Below are 21179 nucleotides of genomic sequence, written 5' to 3' on the forward strand. Positions count from 1 at the left end.
GAACTTCATCAGTATAAGCCCAGAAGATATTTCAAATAGTTAAAAGGTCCCCATTTACTTGTAAAAGATGAGATTGGTGGAAAAAGCAGTCAGAAGCAATCCTAATAATGGTCTACTGTTTTCTCTTTAACAAATGCCTTTCTCTCCACTTCTAGTGTCCTTGGCTGCCAGATATTTGCTTGGTCCAGTGTGCGAGAGGGAACAGGCCAAACAGTACCAATTGCATCATCTTTGAAATCAACAAATTTCTGATCGGCCTGGAACTTGTGCAGGAGCGGCAGCACCACGTGGAAGCAAACACCGTGAAACTGGAGGATGACACTAACTGTTCCTTGTCCTCTATTGAGGAGGACTTCCTCACCGCATCGGAGCACTTGGAGGAGGAAGGCGAAGGGGAAGACTACAGGAACGGTGAGAACTTTCCAGTCAAATTAATGTGCACCCTGAAATTAGTCACTGTCTAAAAACGTCTGTGTGAAGTTTCAGAAAGATGTCAGGCCACAGCAGTTTGGCTGATGCATCCTCGCCTTTCCTTTCTGAGTTTAGAGTGGGGAGAAGGGTGAGAGAAGGCAAGAGAAGATGCTGACTAATGCACGTAACAGACTTAATGGTTGGATGGCTCCAGCTTCCCCAAAGATGCCCTAGGGATGCTGAAGGAAATCTTTGTGCTTTAAAAAGAAATCCTCCTGCCTGACAGGAGATGGGGACTACTGCTGGGGGAGAAAGTTAACTTCCCTAAGACATCCATAAAAACCACATACTGGCTCTTAGCTGGGTCACACTGTGGCCTGATTGTGAATCCCAGCTCTGCCACTTTGAGCCTGTATAACTTGGAGTCAGTTTGCTAGTCATTCTGAGCCCTTTTTCTTTGTCTGTAGTTTGGGGGTTTCATAATGCCTACAACAAATGATTGTTGTGAGGACAGGAGATAACCCAAGAAAGTGCATAAGGAAAGAAAATAGTTGCCATAGAGTTGGGGGCAGCCCCATGTTTGTAAGAGGAGAACTTGTGCTTCGCAGGGTTTTCAGGGGCTGACTTTTTTTTTAAAAAAAAGTAGATCACCTGGCCTTTCTTCCAAGGTACTTCTGGGTAGCCTCGAACCTCCAACCTGTGAGTTAACAGCCAAGCACATTAACCATGTGAACCACTTCAGATCTCCACAAAGTCCTTAGCACTCATTTAGTTGGCTCTGGTGGTGAAGTGGTTAAGGTATTTGACTGCTAACCAAAAGGTCGATGGTTCAAGCCCACCAGCTGCTCCATGGCAGCAAGATGTGGCAATCTGCTTCTGTAAAGATTTACAGCCTTGGAAACCTAATGAAGGTCTCTGTGAGTTGGAATCAACTCAACTGGCAGTGAACCTTTTTTTTTTTTTTTGGTTCTACTGGCTCGAATGAAACTAAAAAAGCTAAATGAACAATGGGTTCCTCTTGCCCTCTCTCAGCCACAGATGAAGGGACACCTCAGTTGTGGCTGCCACTGTCCTTGGGGCAAGTCCTATACAAAATTCAGAGTACATCTCTTCAGCAAGCCCATTATCGAGGTGGCTCTAAACATTCTCCCTCCTCACAGTGTGGCCACTGGAAAATTCTAAGATGAAGCTACTTAGCATTGGTTTCCACTTGAATGGCAGCCAGTCCTCAGCTTGCAAACACTCTCTTCTCCCAGTCTAGCCTTTAGAGTGGTATTCCACCTTACAAGCCATTTGCTTAGGTGGCATCCATAAGGAAGTCCAAACACTTTTCCAGATTCATTTTTCTGGAAGAGACATTCAGTATGCCGTGTTTGGGATTATGAAGGGGCAGAAAGAAAGAAGAAGAGATAGCTGATAATTTAAGGCATTTTAGACCCATGGCAACCTGCTATCCCAAAACGAACAGTGGCCCTTGTTTTCTCTTCCCTAGGTTTTGAAAATATAAATGTCTCTGCCAGTGTTTTGGAAAGTAAAAAGCCACAGGAAGCCACCCAAGAGGAATGGAATTGCAACAAGGAAAAGTTGCTTTATGCTTTGGAAGACAAATATATTAACAACTATCATACATCATTGATTCAGACCAAAGGATCTCTAGAAAACATAGCAGAAGAAACAGACTTGAGGAGCCTGGATCCTTCAGTCAAGCCATCACAGTGGAAAGATGGAGCTGGGGAGAATTTGAGACCAGCCACCGATTATTACAGTTCAGAAAATGTTAAGGGTCAAGTGGAAAATTCACGGGCACGTTCTGCTCCAGATGGTGCTTATTTCACCAGGTTGGTTAAGAACGATGTGTCATCTACAGGTGGCAGCATCACTGACCATGACAGCAGCTTGCAGCCAGGAGCCCCTGGAGGCAGAAGACAGTCTCTTCCCCACATACAAGATGGAGAAGCTGCAACTGGAGAGTACGCTATGAATTTAGCAGAATCCGTGCTGCAAGATGCATTTATTAGGTTATCTCAGGCTCAGCCTCCACTATCCCAGGAATCTGCCATCAGTATTTCTGTAGGAAGCAGCAAGTTTCCCAGTGGCTGCTCCACAGAAGACATAGTGGTCCCTCAGTCGTGGAGTGAACTCCCCAAAATCGTCATAGTTCAGAGTCCAGAGGGCAGTGATGCTGCCACGGAGCCAGGCATCTGTTCGTGGCCTGACTCAGAAGTCTCCACTGACACCCCAGGCACCCTCCCTGGAGAGAACTCAGGCAGGCACCCCCAGAGTGCCCTGGAAGTAGTGTTGGCTTGTGCTGCCACTGTGATTGGAACCATTTCCAGTCCACAGGCCACAGAAAGACTCCAAAAGGAACAAGAATCCTTACTATCAAGCCGTCTGCTGGGAGGCAATGGAGCACGGCAAACTCAAGCCTGCCAAGTACTGGAAGAACCTCCTGTCGGTGAATACTCCTTTCCATCTGCTTTGTGTGGCATGACTCAGGTAGCAAGTGCTGTTGCTGTCTGTGGCCTGGGTGAAGTGCAAGAGGGGATGTCCCCTGTAGGGACAAGTGGCCTCTTGTCTGAAGCTCAGGCTCCCACAGCACTCCCCCCACTTGGTGGTTTAACGACAGAGAGGAGCAGGGAGGTGGGGAATGAGGCCATTGCAGAGGCACTGCTCAAGGAAGCCACACTGGTTTTAATGAGGCCGAACTCCTACAGCAGCATTGGAGACCTCCTGGAATCAATGAACAGGAGAATCATAGAAACCGTTTCAAGGCCACAGACCCTGTGCACAGACAATGTCCTCCAGAATGAACTGGCAAAGAACCTGTCCAATGTGATCCTGAAGCATTCCATGGATGAAGTTCTCCATAAAAATAAAATAACGGAACCCAGTGATGGTAGGCATCCATCCGATACCCTGGACACGTTGATGGAAAGTACAAATCAGCTTCTCTTCAATGTGATCTGCTTCACATTCCAGAAGATGAGCCATCTCATACAACTCAGTGAAGGCCCCCCTATCCTTTCTAAGGAGGCCATCAGATGGAGGGAAGCAGAAATAGGCTGCCAGCTAACTGATCAGGCTGCCAGTCAAGCATGGGCAAAAGCCACTGAAAACACCAGCAGCCATTCAACTAGCAATCCACCCAACACTAGCCTTGTCATTAAAGAAATTGTAGATGACATGCATCCAAAACGAGACAGCAAGGGTGGGGCGAGGCAAGGCCTCTTCAAGAGTCCCACTCTGCAACCTGAATTGACATATAGTCACAGTGTGCATGACTCCTCGACAGCTAAAACATCTCCAAAGGAAATACATCTGAAAGGAACTATGGGAGATGTTACAAAAATCCATTATCAGATGCCCAGTCTCAATGAGAGTGAACACAGGACCTCTCCAGAGGAAGAAAGGGCACCTCCGGCCAACAAATGCAGAAGAGGATCCCAGAATATTGAAGACAGCATCAACCCAAACACCCAGGGAAAAGGCAGTGATGACATGCCTCTCAACAATGAAGTTCAAGTCAGCCTGTCTTTGTTAGAGAATGACTTGCTGCTTCCCACTCAGTCCATGCTACAAGCAAAACACACAGACATATACTGCATCACAGACTTTGCGGAAGAATTAGCAGAGACAGTTGTCTCCATGGCAACTGAAATTGCAGCGATTTGCCTTGACAACTCCAATGGCAAACAACCCTGGTTTTGTGCATGGAAAAGAGGAAATGAGTATCTGGTTACACCAAACCTGTCCTGCCGAACCTTGAAGAGAAAGAAGGAGAACCAGGCCAGTGGGGCCACGGTCAGAAAGCACAAGCCACCACGGCTCAGTGAGATCAAGAGGAAAACGGATGAGCATCCTGAGCTGAAAGAGAAATTGATGAACAGGGTTGTGGATGACTCTGTGAACGTCGAGGACGTCCCAGATTCTGTCAGTATCTTTGCAAATGAAGTGGCAGCCAAGATCATGAACTTGACGGAATTCTCCATGGTAGATGGGGTCTGGCAAGCCCAGAGCTATCCACGGACTCGCTTACTTGGCGACAGGTGGAACCGGCTGAAGGCCTCCAGCTGTGAAAGCATTGCGGAGGAGGGCGCTGACACTAGCGCCTGTGTAAATAGCCTGGGTTTTGTGAGCACCTTAAGTCAGCCGGTGAGCCGGGCCAGCTCTGTCTCCAAACAGTCCAGCTGTGAGAGCATCACCGACGAGTTTTCCAGGTTCATGGTCAACCAGATGGAAAACGAAGGGAGAGGGTTTGAGTTACTGCTGGACTACTACGCCGGCAAAAACGCCAACAGTATTTTGACCTCAGCTATACAACAAGTGTGTCAGAAAACTGAGCACCTGAGTGTGAGGCCAAGCTGTCCCTCCAAGCAGTCCAGCACAGAGAGTATAACTGAGGAGTTCTATAGGTACATGCTGAAGGACATTGAGCGAGAAAGCAAAGACAGCCCCTTAGCCAGGAGAAGCAGCCAGGACTGGACGATTAGCCTCCTGCCTCCTCCCCTGCGAGCCCCATTTTGCTATAGACAGTCGTCCATGCCAGACAGCCGATCGCCATGCTCCAGGTTAACAGTGAGTGCTCCCGTCAAGGCCAACTCCTTAGATGGCTTTGCGCAAAACAACCGGCAAGATTTCCTAAGCGTGCAGCCGGTCAGCAGCGCTTCCTCCTCGGGTCTCTGCAAATCTGACTCTTGCTTATATCGCAGAGGTGGGACGGACCACATCACAAACATGTTAATTCACGAAACGTGGGCAAACTCCATCGAGGCCCTCATGAGAAAGAACAAGATCCTAGTAGATGATGTCGAGGCAGCTGAGCCCGGGCCTGTCGCCAGCGGCTCCCCCAGGCCAGGGGAGAAGTGTGCCAACAGAGTAGCTTCAAGCAGAATGCAAAGTGGGCCAGCCCTGCTTGTTCAGGAGTCTGTTGACTACCCGAGGAGAGACTCCCTCACGGAAAGCAAACATTCTTTAGTATCATCTCCAAGCAGATCTGCTTCTGTTAGGAGCCACAGCAGCATAGATTCTAAGAAGGAATCTTCCACCTGCCATGATGCTGTCCCTCCAAACCACATCAGGCGATCACTCTGCTCAAGGGAAGTGCCTTTAATTCAGATTGAAACAGATCAAAGAGAAGAGCGTGTTGGAGAACCTGAAGACTTCCTTACCCAAAGCGGTTCCCACGAGGAAGTAGAAGGGCATTCCAATGAAGAAAAACTCCCAGGTGTGGCAACAGGTGGAGACACAGAGACGAGCACTTGCCCAAACCATAGGTGAGTGGATCATTTCTTCTACTAAGAGGGAGCCTGGCTGGGATGTGGATTTGTACCCACATTAGGGTTCATTCTGTGTCTTAGACATAAAGGGAGCTTATTGATCCAAGAACTGAATTCCTGAAACAATAACTTCGTGGGGTTAACCTGCACTCAGAACAGAAAGTTGAAAGTGATCTTCTTTTAATTCCAAAACAAATTGAATTCATTTATGGAACAGGGAACATAAGGTATAATTCACCCATTTACATTTGATCTTCTGTAGTTTGCTACTTTTTAAAATTCATTTGTGGCAATTTTCAAGTGAAAAAAAAAAAAAGATGCCAATTCGTACATTTGAAAACAGTTAAATTTAAATAAATTTTAGTACTGGGATCTGATATCAGATCTTCTGGCATCATTTAAAAAAAAAAAAAAAAAACTTTAGGTGAAAGTTTACAGAGCAAATCAGTTTTCCATTCAACAAATCACACACTTTTTGTTTCATGTCATTGATTGCAGTCCCCTCAAGGGAGCATCACTCCTCCCGCTTCCTCCCTGTGTTACTTGTTTCCATTCCTCCTTCTCTCTTAACCCTTCCTGCCTTCTGAACTTTGTCCTTGGGCAAATGCTGCCCTTCTGATCTCAGAGAATTGATTGTTCTAAGGGGTGTCCATCTTCCTAGAGTTATTGCTTACCTTGTAGACCTGTCTATTGTTGGACTGAAAATTTCAGCTACAGGAGTGAGTTCAGTTCCAGGTCTCAAGGGTAACCAAGGGCCATAGTTGGGGATTCCACCAGTCTCTGTCTGACTGGTAAGCCTACTCCTTTTTATTATTTTGAGTTTTGTTCCACATCTTTCTCCCACTCGATCCAGGATCTTCTAATGGGATCCCTTCAGAGCAGTCAGTTGTGTTAGCCAGGCACCATCTAGTCCTTCTGATCTCAGGGTCATGGAGGCCAAAGTTCATGTCCATTAGTCCTTTGGACTGTTTCCAAGTGTCTTTGATTTTCTTTACTCCTCTTTGCTCGGGGCAGGGAAAGACCAATTGTTGGACCTTAGATGGCTGCTCGCAAGCTTTTCAGACCCCAGTCACTACTCACCAAAGTAGGGTGCAGAATGTTGTCTTTGTGGACTATAGTGTGCCAATTGACCTTGATGCTCTTGAGACACTGGTTCTGAGTCCTAAGACCCAGTAACTCACCCCCTCAGGGTTTTTGGTTACAGCTAAGAAGTTTTCATAACTTTGCCTCTTGTAGTCTCTATTATATTCATGGGTATATTTGCAGCATATATAAATGCATAGGTAGAAATAACTTTTGTCAAACATATATGCATATTTATATATTTATTCATATTCATGGGTATAGTCCCATTCTCCTTCCCATGCCTGTTCAGCTTGCATGTCTAGCTATGTATCCACTCATAGATTACTGACTATTGTTATTGCTGTTATTGCAGCATTGTGTATGAATTAGTATTTATCTCTGCTGCCTTTAACCCTGTGCTTCTTCCAGCATCTTCCTTTCCTTTATCATTTTGTGCTGATCTCCCCCTTATTGTATGTTGCCTTCCCCTTCACTCAAGTTCATATGTATCTACCCTCTAGTTAGTGGTTTACTCTCCCTTCCCTTCCTACCCCTTATAACCAACAAAGAATATTTCCTTTTGTGTGAAAACCTTGATTTTTTACGATACTGGTCTCATACAATATTTTCCCTTTTGTAACTGACTAATTTAACTCAGTATAATATCCTCTAGGTTCATCCATGTTATAAGATATTTCACAGATTCATTATGGTTCCTTAACATAGTGTAACATTACATTGTGCATATGTACCATAGTTGGTTGATCCATTCATCCACGGATGGGCATTTAGGTTGTTTCCATCTTTTTTGTTATTGTTAGTAGTGCTGTGATGAACGTGGGTGTGCACACATCTGTTCATGTCACAGTTCTTAGTAGTGTGATTGCTGGATCACATGGTTTTTCTATTTCCAGCTTTTTAAGGATGTGCCATACCATTTTCTACACAGGTTGTACCATTTTACATTTCCACTATGAGGGTTCCAATCTCATAAGAGGATTTTTAAGGTTTAAATAATGATACATAAAGCTCTTAGTTCAGTGCCTAACCTATTGTAAACACACAAGAAACCTTTGCTTTGTTATTGTTGTCACTGTTATTGTTGATTCCGATTAAGATACACTGTTGTCTTTATTCCAGGAGTTTTTGTTCCAAGAGAAACCTATTATGAAAAGCTTAGGAACTGTATTAAAACAAGAGAATCCCCAGAATTTGTAGTGGAAAAATCAGTCAGACTTAGATTACATTTCTAAGCTCACAGTGATTATCACTGACACGTCAAAATAGGTAAATATAAAGTTTGATTCCCTGTGAAACCGTTTCTACCCATTCAGGATAGAAGCAAGTGACATGGACACTCTTAGTTCTATTTGGAGATGGGAAAGTACCAGATCCTGAAGACATTTTCAGGCTGCTCTCTGAAGATAAAGTAGGAGGGTTATTTTCATAATTCTTACTGAAAATCCCATAAAGACTTAGCATACTGAAATAAGAATCAGTTTTTTATTTTGTTTCACTTTATTTGAAAAGAGAGTAAGAGCTTGATGATCCATTATGGAAGTCACATCCACACAGAAATACCTCTTTTAGGCTACCACATCTGTCAAGGTACCTGAGTTCTCCCCACTTGTTCCTGATTTCTGGGGAAAATATTACCCTGTAGGTGGGCAGCAGTGAGGCCTTAACTCAGCCCCCCTCTCTAAGATAAGTGAAGAGCAATCTCCTTCTCACTTTTTGCTGCTTTGAGCCCATGAAGCATGAACAACATCTGGGCATACACATGTTGTACTTGCTGACATAATCTGAATTTTCAGAAACATATTTTGTGGGATATATATATTTACTCATTTATAGTTGCTTCAAGAAAAAAGAAATGATTCATCTGACAAATATTTGAGCACCTTTTCTTAAGATCCACACTGTGATTGCAGCTATGAGCCCAGAGGAAAAGTTTGAGACTTGGTGTTATGCCCATGCTTCTTACCTGCTGGGGAGGGAGACAGATAATAAACATGGAAACGCTTTGGAAAATGATTATTCAGACTGTGATGAGACATACAAAGGGTAATGTGCTAGAGAATAACTAGCTGGGGGATGTGACTACTTCAGATAGGAGTTTGGTATTTGAGATGAAATCTAAAGGAAGAAAAGGTGCCAACCATGGGAAAAGTGAAGGAAAAGTCTTGCATTCTAAGTGTTATGGTGTTCTGATTACCCTGAAGAATTCCTCAGAAACAAGACACCCAGAAATCCTGCACTAAGTATAATAAACATCCCTTCGATACAGGACTGAGCTTACTACTAAAGCCAGTTCTGACTCATGGATACCTGTGTGTATCAGAGCAGAACTGTTTCCACAGGGTTTTCAATGGCTGATTTTCTGGAAGTCGGTTTTCATTCCTTTTTCCAAGATGCCTCTGAGGGGGCTTGAACTTCCAGCCTTTTGATTAGCAGCTGAGTGTATTCATCATTTGCACCACTCAGGGTAATGATGATGATGATGATGATGATGATGATGAAAATATTGGACGCCAAGAACAAAAGGAGCTGGGAACAGAAGTGGCAAGTGACACTGACTGTTCTTGCAGCATTGACCAGTCTCAGTAACTTACAAGCTCATTTTGTAAAGGTTATGGAAACCAGGAATTAAAGGCGTGGGCCCATGAATTGTGAAGACTTGGAACTGAGACAAACCTCCATGTCTGGGCAGGTTATAGCCTCAGTAAGACTGTGAGCTAGAGAGAAAAGTTCACCCATCAGAAAGGAGAGATGATATAAAACCATCTCCCTCAGCATTAGGGCTTCAGAGAAAAGGGAAAAAGGGCTCCCTAAGAATGTACAACAAACCTTTCACTGATGAAATCTTGGGATTATAATTTGTACCATCTCTGTGGTCCAGGAAACCTCAAGCTACTGAATTTCCTTAGTGAAATCTCAGCTTAGCAACACTTTGAGAGCCTGATAAGAACAAAAGAAAATTTTCTGTGGAGATTTAAGCCCATGTCTTAAAGGATTCCTACATATACCAAATAACCAAACCAAACTCACTGCCATGGAGTTGGATCCAACTCATAGTGACCCCTCCTTGGGTTTCCGAGGCAGTATCTCTATGGAAGTAGATTGTCCAACCTTCCTTCTGAGGAGTGGCTGGTGGGTTTGAACCACCAGCCTTCTGGTTAGCAGTCAAATGCCTTAGGATACACCACCAGAGCTCCCATTCCCACATATAATGTCCCATCAAAGATGAACACAGAACCTCAAATTGTAAGACACACAAGCAATCAAGGCATTGTAAGCAATACGCAGCACAAACCTCAAATAGCAGAATTAGCCCTAATAAAGATCCCAGATGTTAGAAATATCAGATATAAAATAATAAAAATGTACAATAATATTTTAAATAGACATACAAAAAAGGTATCTAAAACATGACTAAGAAACAAATCATATTTGAAATAGAATGAGGCAGGTTTGGAAATGAAAATTCCACCAAATGCACATGAGATGAAATGTATGATAATTGGAATTAAATACATATCTAGTCATTAAATTAAAACCTCAGTGGAAAGGTTAAATAATTGGCAAACTTGAAGAGAGGACTACAGTAAAAGACAGAAGTGAAGGAACTGCTGGTTCCAGCCATGATGGACTTACCGAAACAAGACTTGCTCTCCCGTGTGAACAACTAGAAAATTCGACAGATGGTCATGAAACAACTGTTTTCAAACATTGGACAACAAGCAGTGCATTGAAACAAGAGAAGCAAATAAGATGAACCTTATTGTCCTGACTTTCGGCCTAGATTCCACTTTCAGACAACAGTGCAAGGACAGCCAAACTGGGCAGGGTTCAGTGGGATCTCTGGGTTGAAGAGACTGAGATCGGAGGGAACCATGCAGAGAAAGGGGAGCTCTGGTGGCATAGTGCCTAGTGCACTTGATTGCTAACCAGAAGGCTGGTGGTTCAAACCCACCAGCTACTCCTGGGAAGGAAGATGGGGCAATCTACTTCCGTAGTGATACTGCCTCGGAAACCCAAGGAGGGTTCGCTATGAGTCAGGTCCGACTCGACAGCACATAACAACAACAAGAAGCATTCAGTAAAGACCTCAAGGGACTCGACCCTAGGTATAGGGCAAAGCTGGTCCTACAGTAAAGCTTAATCTAGACTAGTCCTAACAAAAATTTTAAATGACATTGAAAAGACAAAAGTGAACCAAAATTAATTTAACCTAGGAAAAAAAAAAAAACACTGCTTAAAGACAATAAAATCTAGCACCCAAGAACATAAATTCATAAGGTAGCAGCCAATCAAAAATTGTTACACATCCAGAGAAGCACAAAAATGTGACTCATAACCAGGAGGGAAATCAGTTCATAAAAATAGACCCAGAAATGACAGAGATAATTGAATTGGCAGACAAGGACTTTAAATGTCTCTTATAAACATGGTCAAAGACTTAAATGCACAGCTGTCTAGGAAATTTGATGAGAATTATAAATTTACTAAGCAATAAATAAAATGATGCTAAACGAGGTGAACAAAAACAAAACTCCATTCAGGCACATAATATTCAAATTATTAAAAACCAATGACAAAGAAATAGTCCTAAATAAAAACAAAGAAAAAGAACAAAATAAAAATTGCAGTAAACTTCTCATCAGAAGCAATGTAAACCAAAAGACAAAGAGTAGAATCTTTATGGTACTGAGGAAAAAACAAAAACAAACAACAAAAAATGTCAATCAGTAGTATTTATCCAACAAAAACATACTCCAGAATAAAGGCAAAATAGTAACTGTTTTAGAAAAAGCAAACCTGTGCCCTGTGAGAGTTGCACTACAAGAGCTGTTAATGGAAATTCTTGTTGTGATCAGTGCCCTTGAGTTGGTTTCAGCCAGTGGTGACTTCATGCACAAGAGAACGAATCACTGCCTGGTCCCGCACCATCCTCACACCCTCACTGTGCTTGAGCCCATTGTTGCAACCACTGTGTCAATCCATCTTGTTGATGGTCTTCCTCTTTTTTGCTAACCATCTACTTTACCCAGCATGATAGCCTTTTCCAGGGACTTGTCCACCCTGATAACAAGCCCAAAGCACCGAGGCAAAGTTTTGCCCTCCTTGTTTCTAAGGAGCATTCTGGATGTACTTCCTCCGAGACAGATGTGTTCATTCTTCTCACTACCCACCATGCATTCAATGTTCTTCACCAATGTTGTTGTTATGTGCCATCAAGTCGGACCCGACTCACAGCGAAGCAACCCCTCCTTGGGTTTCCAAGGCAGTATCACTACGGAAGTAGATTGCCCCATCTTCCTTCTGAGGAGTGGCTGGTGGGTTTGAACTGTCAGCCTTCTGGTTAGCAGTCAAGTCAAATGCATCAGTTCTTCTGCAGACTTCTCTATTTGTTATCCGGCTTCTGCATGCATACGAGGCTATTAAAAAGACCATGGTTTGGTCAGGAGTGGTATTCTTTGCTTTAAGCCAAGAGCCATCTAACATCTGCAGCGATATCCCTCATTCTACACCCTCTTCTGAATCTGGCTTGGATTTCTGGCAGTTCGATGCTGGTACACTACTGCAATCATTTTTGAATTATCTCTAGCAAAATTTTACCTGTGCATGATATTAATGATATGGCTTGATAACTTCCATTGGCTCATCTTTCTTTGGAATGGGCAGAAATATGGATATCTTCCAGTCAGTTGGCCAGGTAGCTCTCTTCCAAACTTCTTGGAATAAAAAAATGAGCGTGTCCAGTGCCGCATCTGTTGGTTGAAACAGATCCATGGGTACTCCGCCAGTTCCTGGAGACTTTTTCACCATTGCCCTCAGGGCAGCTTGAAACTCTTCCTTCCTATGCTGTCTACTGAAATGGTTGAATGTCGGCCAATTCTTTTTGGTACAGTGACTCTGTGCATTCCTTCCGTCTTCTTTGAAGCTTTCTGTGTCGCTCAGTATTTGCCCATAGAATTCGTCAATGCTGCCATTTGAGGCTTGAATTTTTTTCTTCAGTTTTTCAGCTTAAGAAATGGTAAGCATGTTTTTAGGCTAAAGAAAAATAAAACTGATGGAAACTTAGGTCTACATAAGGAATAAGGAAAATTACAAATAGTGAATATGTAGGTAAATAATTTTTTTCTTATTTAAAAAAAATTTTTAAAGGTAATTAACTATTGAAAGCAAAAAATGCTTTATGACATAGGTAGAAAAATTATAAGAACTAAAGGGGAGCTTTGGTGGCATAGTGCCTAAGGCATTTAACTACTAACAAGAAGGCTGGCAGTTCAAACCACCAACCACTCCTTGGGAAGATTGGGCAATCTAATTCTGTAGTGATACCACCTCAGAAACCCAAGAAGGGGGCGCTATCAGTCAGATCTGACTTGATGGCAGTGAGTTTTTTTAATATATATTAATAAATGCACAAAATATTAATAGTTTAAACATTTCAATTAAATCATATCAAAGATTGTTAGACTGAATAAGTAAAGCAAAATTCTACAAGTTTTCTATAAGAAGTTTGCTTCAGTATTAAGACACAGGTTTAAAAAAGTTATATCCTTTTAAAGAAATATCCTAAGAAAGCTGGAGTGGTTGCACTAATATCAGGCAGAGTAGACTTGAGGACAGGGAACATTACTAAGGATAGAGAAGGGTATTTTATAATGAGAAAGAGTTCAACTCATCAAGAAGACATAATAATTCTAAATATGTATACACCTAATAACAGAGCTTCTAACTACATAAAGCAAAAACTGAAAGTGCTGGAAGGGAAACAGACAATTATGGTTCTCTCAGTAGTTGATAATAGAAAGAAACTCAGTAAGGACTACTAAACTGTTGTTGTTAGGTACCTTTAAGTCACTTCCAACTCATGGTGATCCTGTGTACAACAGAATGAAACACTGCCTAGTCTTGTGCCATCCTCTCAGTTTTTGCTATGTTTGAGCCCAGTATTGTAGCCACTGTGTCAACCGGTCTCATTGACGGTCTTCCTCATTTTTTACTGACCCTCTATTTTACCAACCACAGTGATCTTCTCCAAGGCCTCCTGATAGCAAATCCAAAGTATATGAGACAAACTTTCACCATCTTTGCTTCTAAGCAGTATTGTTCATTCTTCTGGCAGTGCATGGTGTAGTCGACATTCTTCAAGACCAGAACAGCATTCTTATTATGGATTGAATTGTGTCTCCCTCAAAATATGTGTTGGAATCCTAACCCCTATATAGGGCTTTCTTTGTTATGTTAATGAGGCCATGTCAATGTAGAGTGTGTCTTAACTGTAAGGACATTAGAGATATGAGAGAGCAGATTAAGGACAGAACAAGCAAGCACAAATGAGGGAAAGAGAGATGCCATATAGAGATCTCCAAGGTACACCAAGAGAGATACTAGAAAAGCTGAGCTGAGGAATGCCCCCAGAGCACACAGAGAGAGCCTTCTTCTAGAGCCAGCACCCTGAATTCAAACTTCTAGCCTCCTAAGGAATTGACAAAAAAAAAGAGCTCAAGGAATTGACTGAATACCCATTGAGAAGTTTCAATAAACAGATGCAGCGGTGGAGGCACTCGCTTGCTTCTGCCAAGCAATTTGGAAGATAGCTAACTGGCCAATTAACTGGAAGAGGTCCAGATTTGTGCCCATTCCAAAGAAAGGAGACCCAATGGAATGTGGAAGTTATCAAATGATATCATTAATATCACACACAAGTAAAATTCTGCTGAAGATAATTCAAAAACGGTTGCAGCAATATATCAACAGGGACTGCCAGATGTTTATGCCGATTCAGAAGAGAGTGTGGAACAGTGCTGGTATCAGATGGATTGTGGCTGGAAGCAGAGAATACCAGAAAGATGTTTACCTGTGTTTTATTGACTATGCAAAGGCATTTGACTATGTGGACTATGATGAATTATGGATAACACTGCAAAGAATGGGAATTCTAGAACACTTAATTGTGCTCATGAAGAAGCTCTACACAGACCAAGAGGCAGATATTTAAACAGATACTGCATGGTTTAAAATCAGGAAAGGTGTACATCAAGACTGTATCCTTTCACCATACTTACTCAGTCTATATGCTCAGCAGATAATCAAAGAAGCTGGACTATATGAAGAAGAACACGGCATCAGAATTGGAGGAAGACTCATTAATAACCTGCAATATGCAAATGATACAACTTTGCTCGCTGAAAGTGAAGAAGACTTGAGACACTTACTGATGAAGATCAAAGACCACTGCTTTCAGTATGGATTATACCTCAAAATAACACAAAAATCCTCACAACTGGACCAGTAAGCAACATCATGATAAATAAAGAAAAGATGAAAGTTGTCAAGGATTTCATCTTACTTGGATCTACAATCAACACCCTTGGAAGCAGCAGTCAAGAAATCAAACAGTGTACTGCATTGGGCAAATCTGCTGCAAAAGACCCCTTTAAAGTGTTAAAGAACAGAAATGTCACTTTGAAAACTAAGGGGCGCCTAACTGAAGCCATGGCTTTTTCAGTAGCCTCATATGCATGTGAAAGCTGAACATGAATGAAGAAGATTGAAGAAGAATTGATTGAGTTGTGGTGTTGGCAAAGCATATTGAATGTACCATGGACTGCCAGAAGAACAGCAAATCTTGGAGGAAGTACAGCCAGAATGCTCCTTAGAAGCGAGAATGGCCAGACTTTGTCCTTGTAATTTGGTCATGTTCTGAGAATGGACCAGTCCCTGGAGAAGGACATTATATTTGGTAAAGTAGAGGGCTGGTGAAAAAGTAAAAGACGTTCAATGAGCTGGATTGACACAGTGGCTGTGATGATGGGCTCAAGCATGGCACCAATTATGAGAATGGCATAAGCCCAGGCAATGTTTTGTTCTGTTGTACATAGGGTCGCTGTAAGTCACAACTGACTCAAAAGCATCTAACAACAACAACAACCTCCTAAACTGAGAAAACGAATTTGCGTTTACTCAAACATTCACATGGAGCACTACAAACTTAAGAGGGCTATCAGTCAAATGGACCTCCTGGGCATTTATAGGGCATTTCATGCAACAGCCTCAGAACAGGCATATTTTTTTTCAAGTGACCTTGAAACATTCATCTAGATGGGACAATTTTTGAGCCATAAAACAAGTCTTAGTAAATTTAAAAGAATTGAAGTTATACACAGTATGTTCTTTGATCACAATGAAATTAAATTAAAACTCAATGACAAAAAGATATCTGGAAAATCTCGAAATATTTAGGGTCAAGGGTACAATTAAAAAGTAATATAAATTTCTAAAACAACAAAAAAGAACACACATCAACATGGGCCATTGGTCAAAGAATATATCACAAGAGAAATTACCACTTGTTTTAATTGAATGAAAATAAAAACACATTAAAATTTGTGGGCTGCAGTTACAGCAGTACTTAGAAATGTATACCTTAAAATATTTCTAATTGAAGAAGAAGAATGGTCTCACATCAGTGCTCTAGACTTCCACCTTAAAAGACTAGAAAAGGATGATCAAATTAAACTCCAAGTAACAAAAGGACAGTAATCACAAAAATAAGAGCAGAAATCAATGTTTATGAAAATGGAAAAGAAGAAAGAAAATCAAAGAAACCAAAACATGTTTAGTCTAGAGACTGATGAATAAGTAAGTGCATGTCTATGCACCTAGAGTCAAAGGACCCTGTTTAAGGTGTGGTCGTTTCATTTTCCCAACTTCTTCCTGCAATGAACCCTCATGGTAACTAAACAACTGCGTGATCCGAGGGTTTTTCCTCTAGGTACATGTTTATTTTTAATGTCACCTTCTACTTGTGACAAGTGATTCTTGTTTTCCATTTCCAGTAATGATTTAAATTAAAAAAAAAAAGCATAATTGGCTGATTTCAAGAATTTTGCCATAAGTATTAATACAAGTGAAATGTGGCTATGGCAGAAATCATGAGAGTGCTTTGCAAATCAGTGAAGTTGGAGCAGCACTGGTGTGCATGATCTCTGTGGCCCCTGCCAGCTCCAAGGGTCCACAGTTGTATTTGATGTGACTTCCGGTCCTCTGGAGCTCTGTGTATGAACTGTAAGATCTGATGGGGGGAACCATCTGCATACATCTATATAACACATGTGCACATTAGTCATCAATCAATAAGCAAAGCTATACATTTCTCCCAAAAGAAAATGAAAACCAGTGCTTGGGAAAATCATCATTCCTTTTGAATATCCTGTGATGTGACATGGAACATGAGATTTACTGTAAGTAGAGCATAAAATTGAGATGAAATACACTGACAGATTGATTTTTTTGACTGGTCTGTTCAATGTCAGTCACTGAGATTTAACCTCGTTTTTGGTAAGAAATAACCCTGGAAGGACTTTTTCTAATAACATGAGGTCCTAATTGAATGAGGACTTAGTCCAGGAAATTACGCCTTAACCTGGCAAACAAATGGTTTGGCGTGCCCTCCTTTGTGCCAACATTTTGCTCGTTCCTATGTGTAGTGCTTCCTTTTGTCATCAGTGGATTTTCTTTCATTTGCATTTAACTAACTACTATCTCTTTGGCTGGACCCATTCTCCCCTTCTCCCTTCCCAATTTAGAAAAACCTCGACATTCTTTAAAGGAAAAACAAGCTTATCGAGGACTCCCTTTAGCCACTGCGGGCAGCAGAGCCTGCTAGAGACAGCCACATCTCATCACCACAGCTGCCCAGGATGCTGTGAGAGGGAGTCTTAAGGGTAGGAGACAAGGAAGGAAGAAGCCTTTTGTGAAATTCCTTAGGTAGCAAGTTCACACACCCAAAGTGAGGTTTTTTAATCCTACCCTAAACGTATGCATCTGGAACCTTACAATAGAACTCATTTAAAAAATAAAGTACAACCAGTTCTTAAAGAAAAGGTAGCAACAGGAATTCTAAGATGGAGGAAAATGACACAGGCTTTCTGCAGCCAGTGTACTCCCTTGAATGATAGAGATCAGTTGTCTTGGATTGGAATCCCTGCATACAGACTGAGGGAGAGTTTCTGGTTGATTTCTCAGCAGGCAGAGCTCTTCAAGGATGCATGTGGATGTGTGAAGGGAAGTGGGGGAAACAGGCCTGAGTAGAGGGAGGCTTGCCCTCAAATGTGTCTGCACCTGAGGCCTCAGCCCATCCTACTGTAAACTCTGAAACTGGGATGGCCCGTCAGGCCTGGTGCAATTGATGCAAGGGGCTGGGCTTTTGTGTCTGGATCAGCCAGTCTCTGGGACGGCCACTGGGAGAGGGGTACAGCCTTGGCAGGGCAACTCCATGCCCAAGGCTAATCCCCAGTGGGAACGATAGGCAGCCAGTGTTCTGGCCTGGGGATAAGCATTCCAGTGTCCATGACTCAAAGCTACCACAGTTTTGGGCCATCAATGGAAAAATACATGTTTTGCTCTCTGTCTGTATTTACTGACGTCACTCACTACTATACTGTTTGTCTTTGATGACCATGTAGGTGGTGTCTGGAAATGAGGTTCTAGGAACATTTTCATATTTCTGTACAGTCAGGGCCTTCTGAACAAAGAACATTAGTGTCTGGGTTAAAGGATGATTCAATAACCACCCTAAGGAGACTTGCAGACAGATAGAGAGATGTATGCCTCGGGCCCATTTGTTTGCCTTCCAGGGTGGTGAAGCGGGCACCGTCCCTCCTCTCCACAGAGAGGGTCTGATTATATAGCAGAGACAAAGGCAGAGGTGCCAGCATCTCCTACATGAGCCCCACATTTCATAATTCCAGGGTTCCTCTCATGTGGTGTAAGCTCACTGCACACGCAGCATCCAGTGGTAAATTAGGGAGTGGGGAAGAGGGCGAGCTGCTCTGGGAGTAGATAAATGTTTGGTCCATATTTCAGAACTCTCGGTTTCTGTGTATGTACATGTGTGTATACAAAATTGCATGTAACAGGCAAGCAAGGGAAAACTCAAGCTTATTAAAGACCTGCTTTCACCAAGTGTTAGTGGCAGATCACTCTCGAAACTGCTGCATCTCAACGCCATACCTATCAAGTGCTATCAGCTTACAAATGGCATCAGATTTCAACCCTTCACAATTTGCACTGAACAGGTAAAGCTGTCTAAATGGAGAGTGTGGTGGGGCTAATTATAAAAGTACACACATATTAACAACCACATATTCATCTAAAGAATATTTAATGTGCCCATAGCTCTGTTCCTAACATATTAAAAAACTACATAGAAAATCTTAGCCATGAACACAGATAACAATAGTGCAAACTGAAAAAGAAAAACCAAACTCACTGCCATTGAGTCAATTCCAACCCATAGCAACCCCTATTGGTTTTCTGAGGCTGTAAATCTTTACAGCAATAGATAGCCCCATTTTCCTTCCATGGAGCAGCAGGTGGGTTTGAACTGCCAGCCTTCTGGTTAGCAGTCGAATGCCTTAGGCACCGCACCACCAGAGCTCCTTATAGTTCAAAGTAGGAAGTATTAAATTCCACCAAAAAGGGAAAGAGAAAACCCTAAATTGCTATGACAATTCAAGAGAAAAATGACCCCAACCGGGAGGATAAGGCTTCTGGGAGACAGGAGCATCTCAAGTGGGCATTGAGAGGTGGTGAGAAGCAAGGATCAGAGGATGGCACGATGAAACTTGTGATTCTTAATGATTTATATAATTTGCTAGTAAACAATAATAGCCACTGCCATCGAGTTGATTCTGACTTATAACAACCCTATGAAACAGAGTAGAACTGCTCCCATGGAATCTCCAAGGCTGTCAATCTTTATGGAAGTAGACTGCCTCATCTTCCTCCTGTAGAGCACCCGGTGGATTTGAACCACTGACCTTTGGTTAGCAGCCCGATGCTTTAACCACAGTACCACCAGAGCTCCTTTAATAAACAATAATAGTTAGCACTACTAAGTACTTACATGCTAAGCACTAAGCTAAATGCATTAAAGCAATTTTATTTTCTAATTTATTTCTTCCAGAAATCCCTATGAGGCAGGCATTATTATTTTGCTTACATGGGGTTATTAACTTGTTCGAGTTGAACAGGTGACAGGTGGTGGAACTGAGATCGATAGCAGGTTAACTCCAGAAATGGTGCCGAAAGCCTCCTGTTCTCCAGCATTTCGTGAGAGGAGATACTAGAGGCAAAGGTGGAGAGGCAGATAGTCCCAACATGTTTGAGGAACAATGGAGTTTTCTTTGATAAAACAGTGACTATGGTAGAGGGAGTGGAGCTGATAGGGACAGGAGGGCTATGAATGGCAGGGTTTAGTTTTAGGGAGAATCTGAGGTTTTGGACAAGAGTGACCAAAGATATTTTAGAATATTAATCTGGCAGCAGCATAAAGGTTTGAGACATGGGGAAATAGGGTACAAGAGAAGCTGTTAGGAGGCTGAAGAAATAGCATGGCAAGCCAGAATGGCACACTGCCTGGCCAAGGCTCGAACCTTGAGGTCTAATGAATGTCTGGTACTAACTACTCTTGCAACCTCAGACAGGTCATTGGACTCCTTTGTCCCGCTGCATCCTTATCTATAGAAAATTTTTGAGATTCCTTCCAAATCTAAAATTCTAGGAATCTGGCGTTAGGTGTTGTTGGCTGCCATTGTGTTGGCGCCGATGCATGGTGACCAAAGTACAATGGAGCACAATGTGGCCCAGGCCTGTGCCATCTTCACAGTCCGTGGTATGTCCACGTCCATTGCTGCGGCCATTATGCATTTTGAGTGCCTTTCAATGTAGGGGGCTCATCTTCCAGCACCATAATGAACTATACCCCACTTTGATACATTGGTTATTTTTCAAAAGCCGATCAGCAGGGCTTTCTTCCTCGTGTGTCTTAATCTGGAAGCGCCACTGAAACCTGTCCACCATGGGTGACACCGCTGGAACTGGACATACAAGTGGCATAGCTTCCAACATCAGAGCAACACACAACTCGCCATAATGTGACCAATTGACAGACAGGTAGCAGTAGAAGGACCTAAATGAGGATAATTTCAGGGGCACAAGAGACAGAGGTGAGTGACTTTTTGAGCGATGATTTAGTGGTAGAAGCAAAAGAATACAGAAACTGATTGGATGTAAAGGTATGAGCGAGAAGTCAGAAGACTGCAGGCTTTTTAAACCCAGATACCCAGGGAGATAGTGGGAAGGTCAGCAGAAATAGGGACACAAGAAAAGGGTGGGAGGACAGATCGGCTTCATTTAAAATATATGGACTCTGACATGCTAAGACATAATGGAGATAGAAAAAAGAGCTGAAAAAGGAGCCCCAGAATTAGGAAAAGGGATCCTGGCTGGAAGCTGTTTTCACAGGCGGGAGAGGAGACAAGATTGCCTAGGGACACTGGAAAGGAGGGCAGTGACTCAATCGGAGCTGGTTATAGCCACACGTACAAAAGAAACAGAGCCAAATCCCAG

The 21179-nt window shown here is 42.5% G+C and overlaps 1 protein-coding gene across 1 annotated transcript in view; it reads left to right on the forward strand.

Moving 5' to 3' along the window:
• The window catches only part of LOC103199620 (SPHK1 interactor, AKAP domain containing), a 163315-nt gene that overhangs the window by 128388 nt on the left and 13748 nt on the right, over positions 1-21179 (forward strand). Inside the window, exons 5-6 of the mRNA XM_007943949.1 lie at positions 156-411; positions 1904-5684. Of these exons, the coding sequence (XP_007942140.1) occupies positions 156-411; positions 1904-5684 (4037 nt within the window). The remainder of the gene's footprint in view (positions 1-155; positions 412-1903; positions 5685-21179) is intronic.

The sequence above is a fragment of the Orycteropus afer genome, unplaced genomic scaffold (assembly GCF_000298275.1).
Source record: "Orycteropus afer afer isolate SDZICR_OR568_19922 unplaced genomic scaffold, OryAfe1.0 scaffold00006, whole genome shotgun sequence".
Classification (NCBI taxonomy): Eukaryota; Metazoa; Chordata; class Mammalia; order Tubulidentata; family Orycteropodidae; genus Orycteropus; species Orycteropus afer.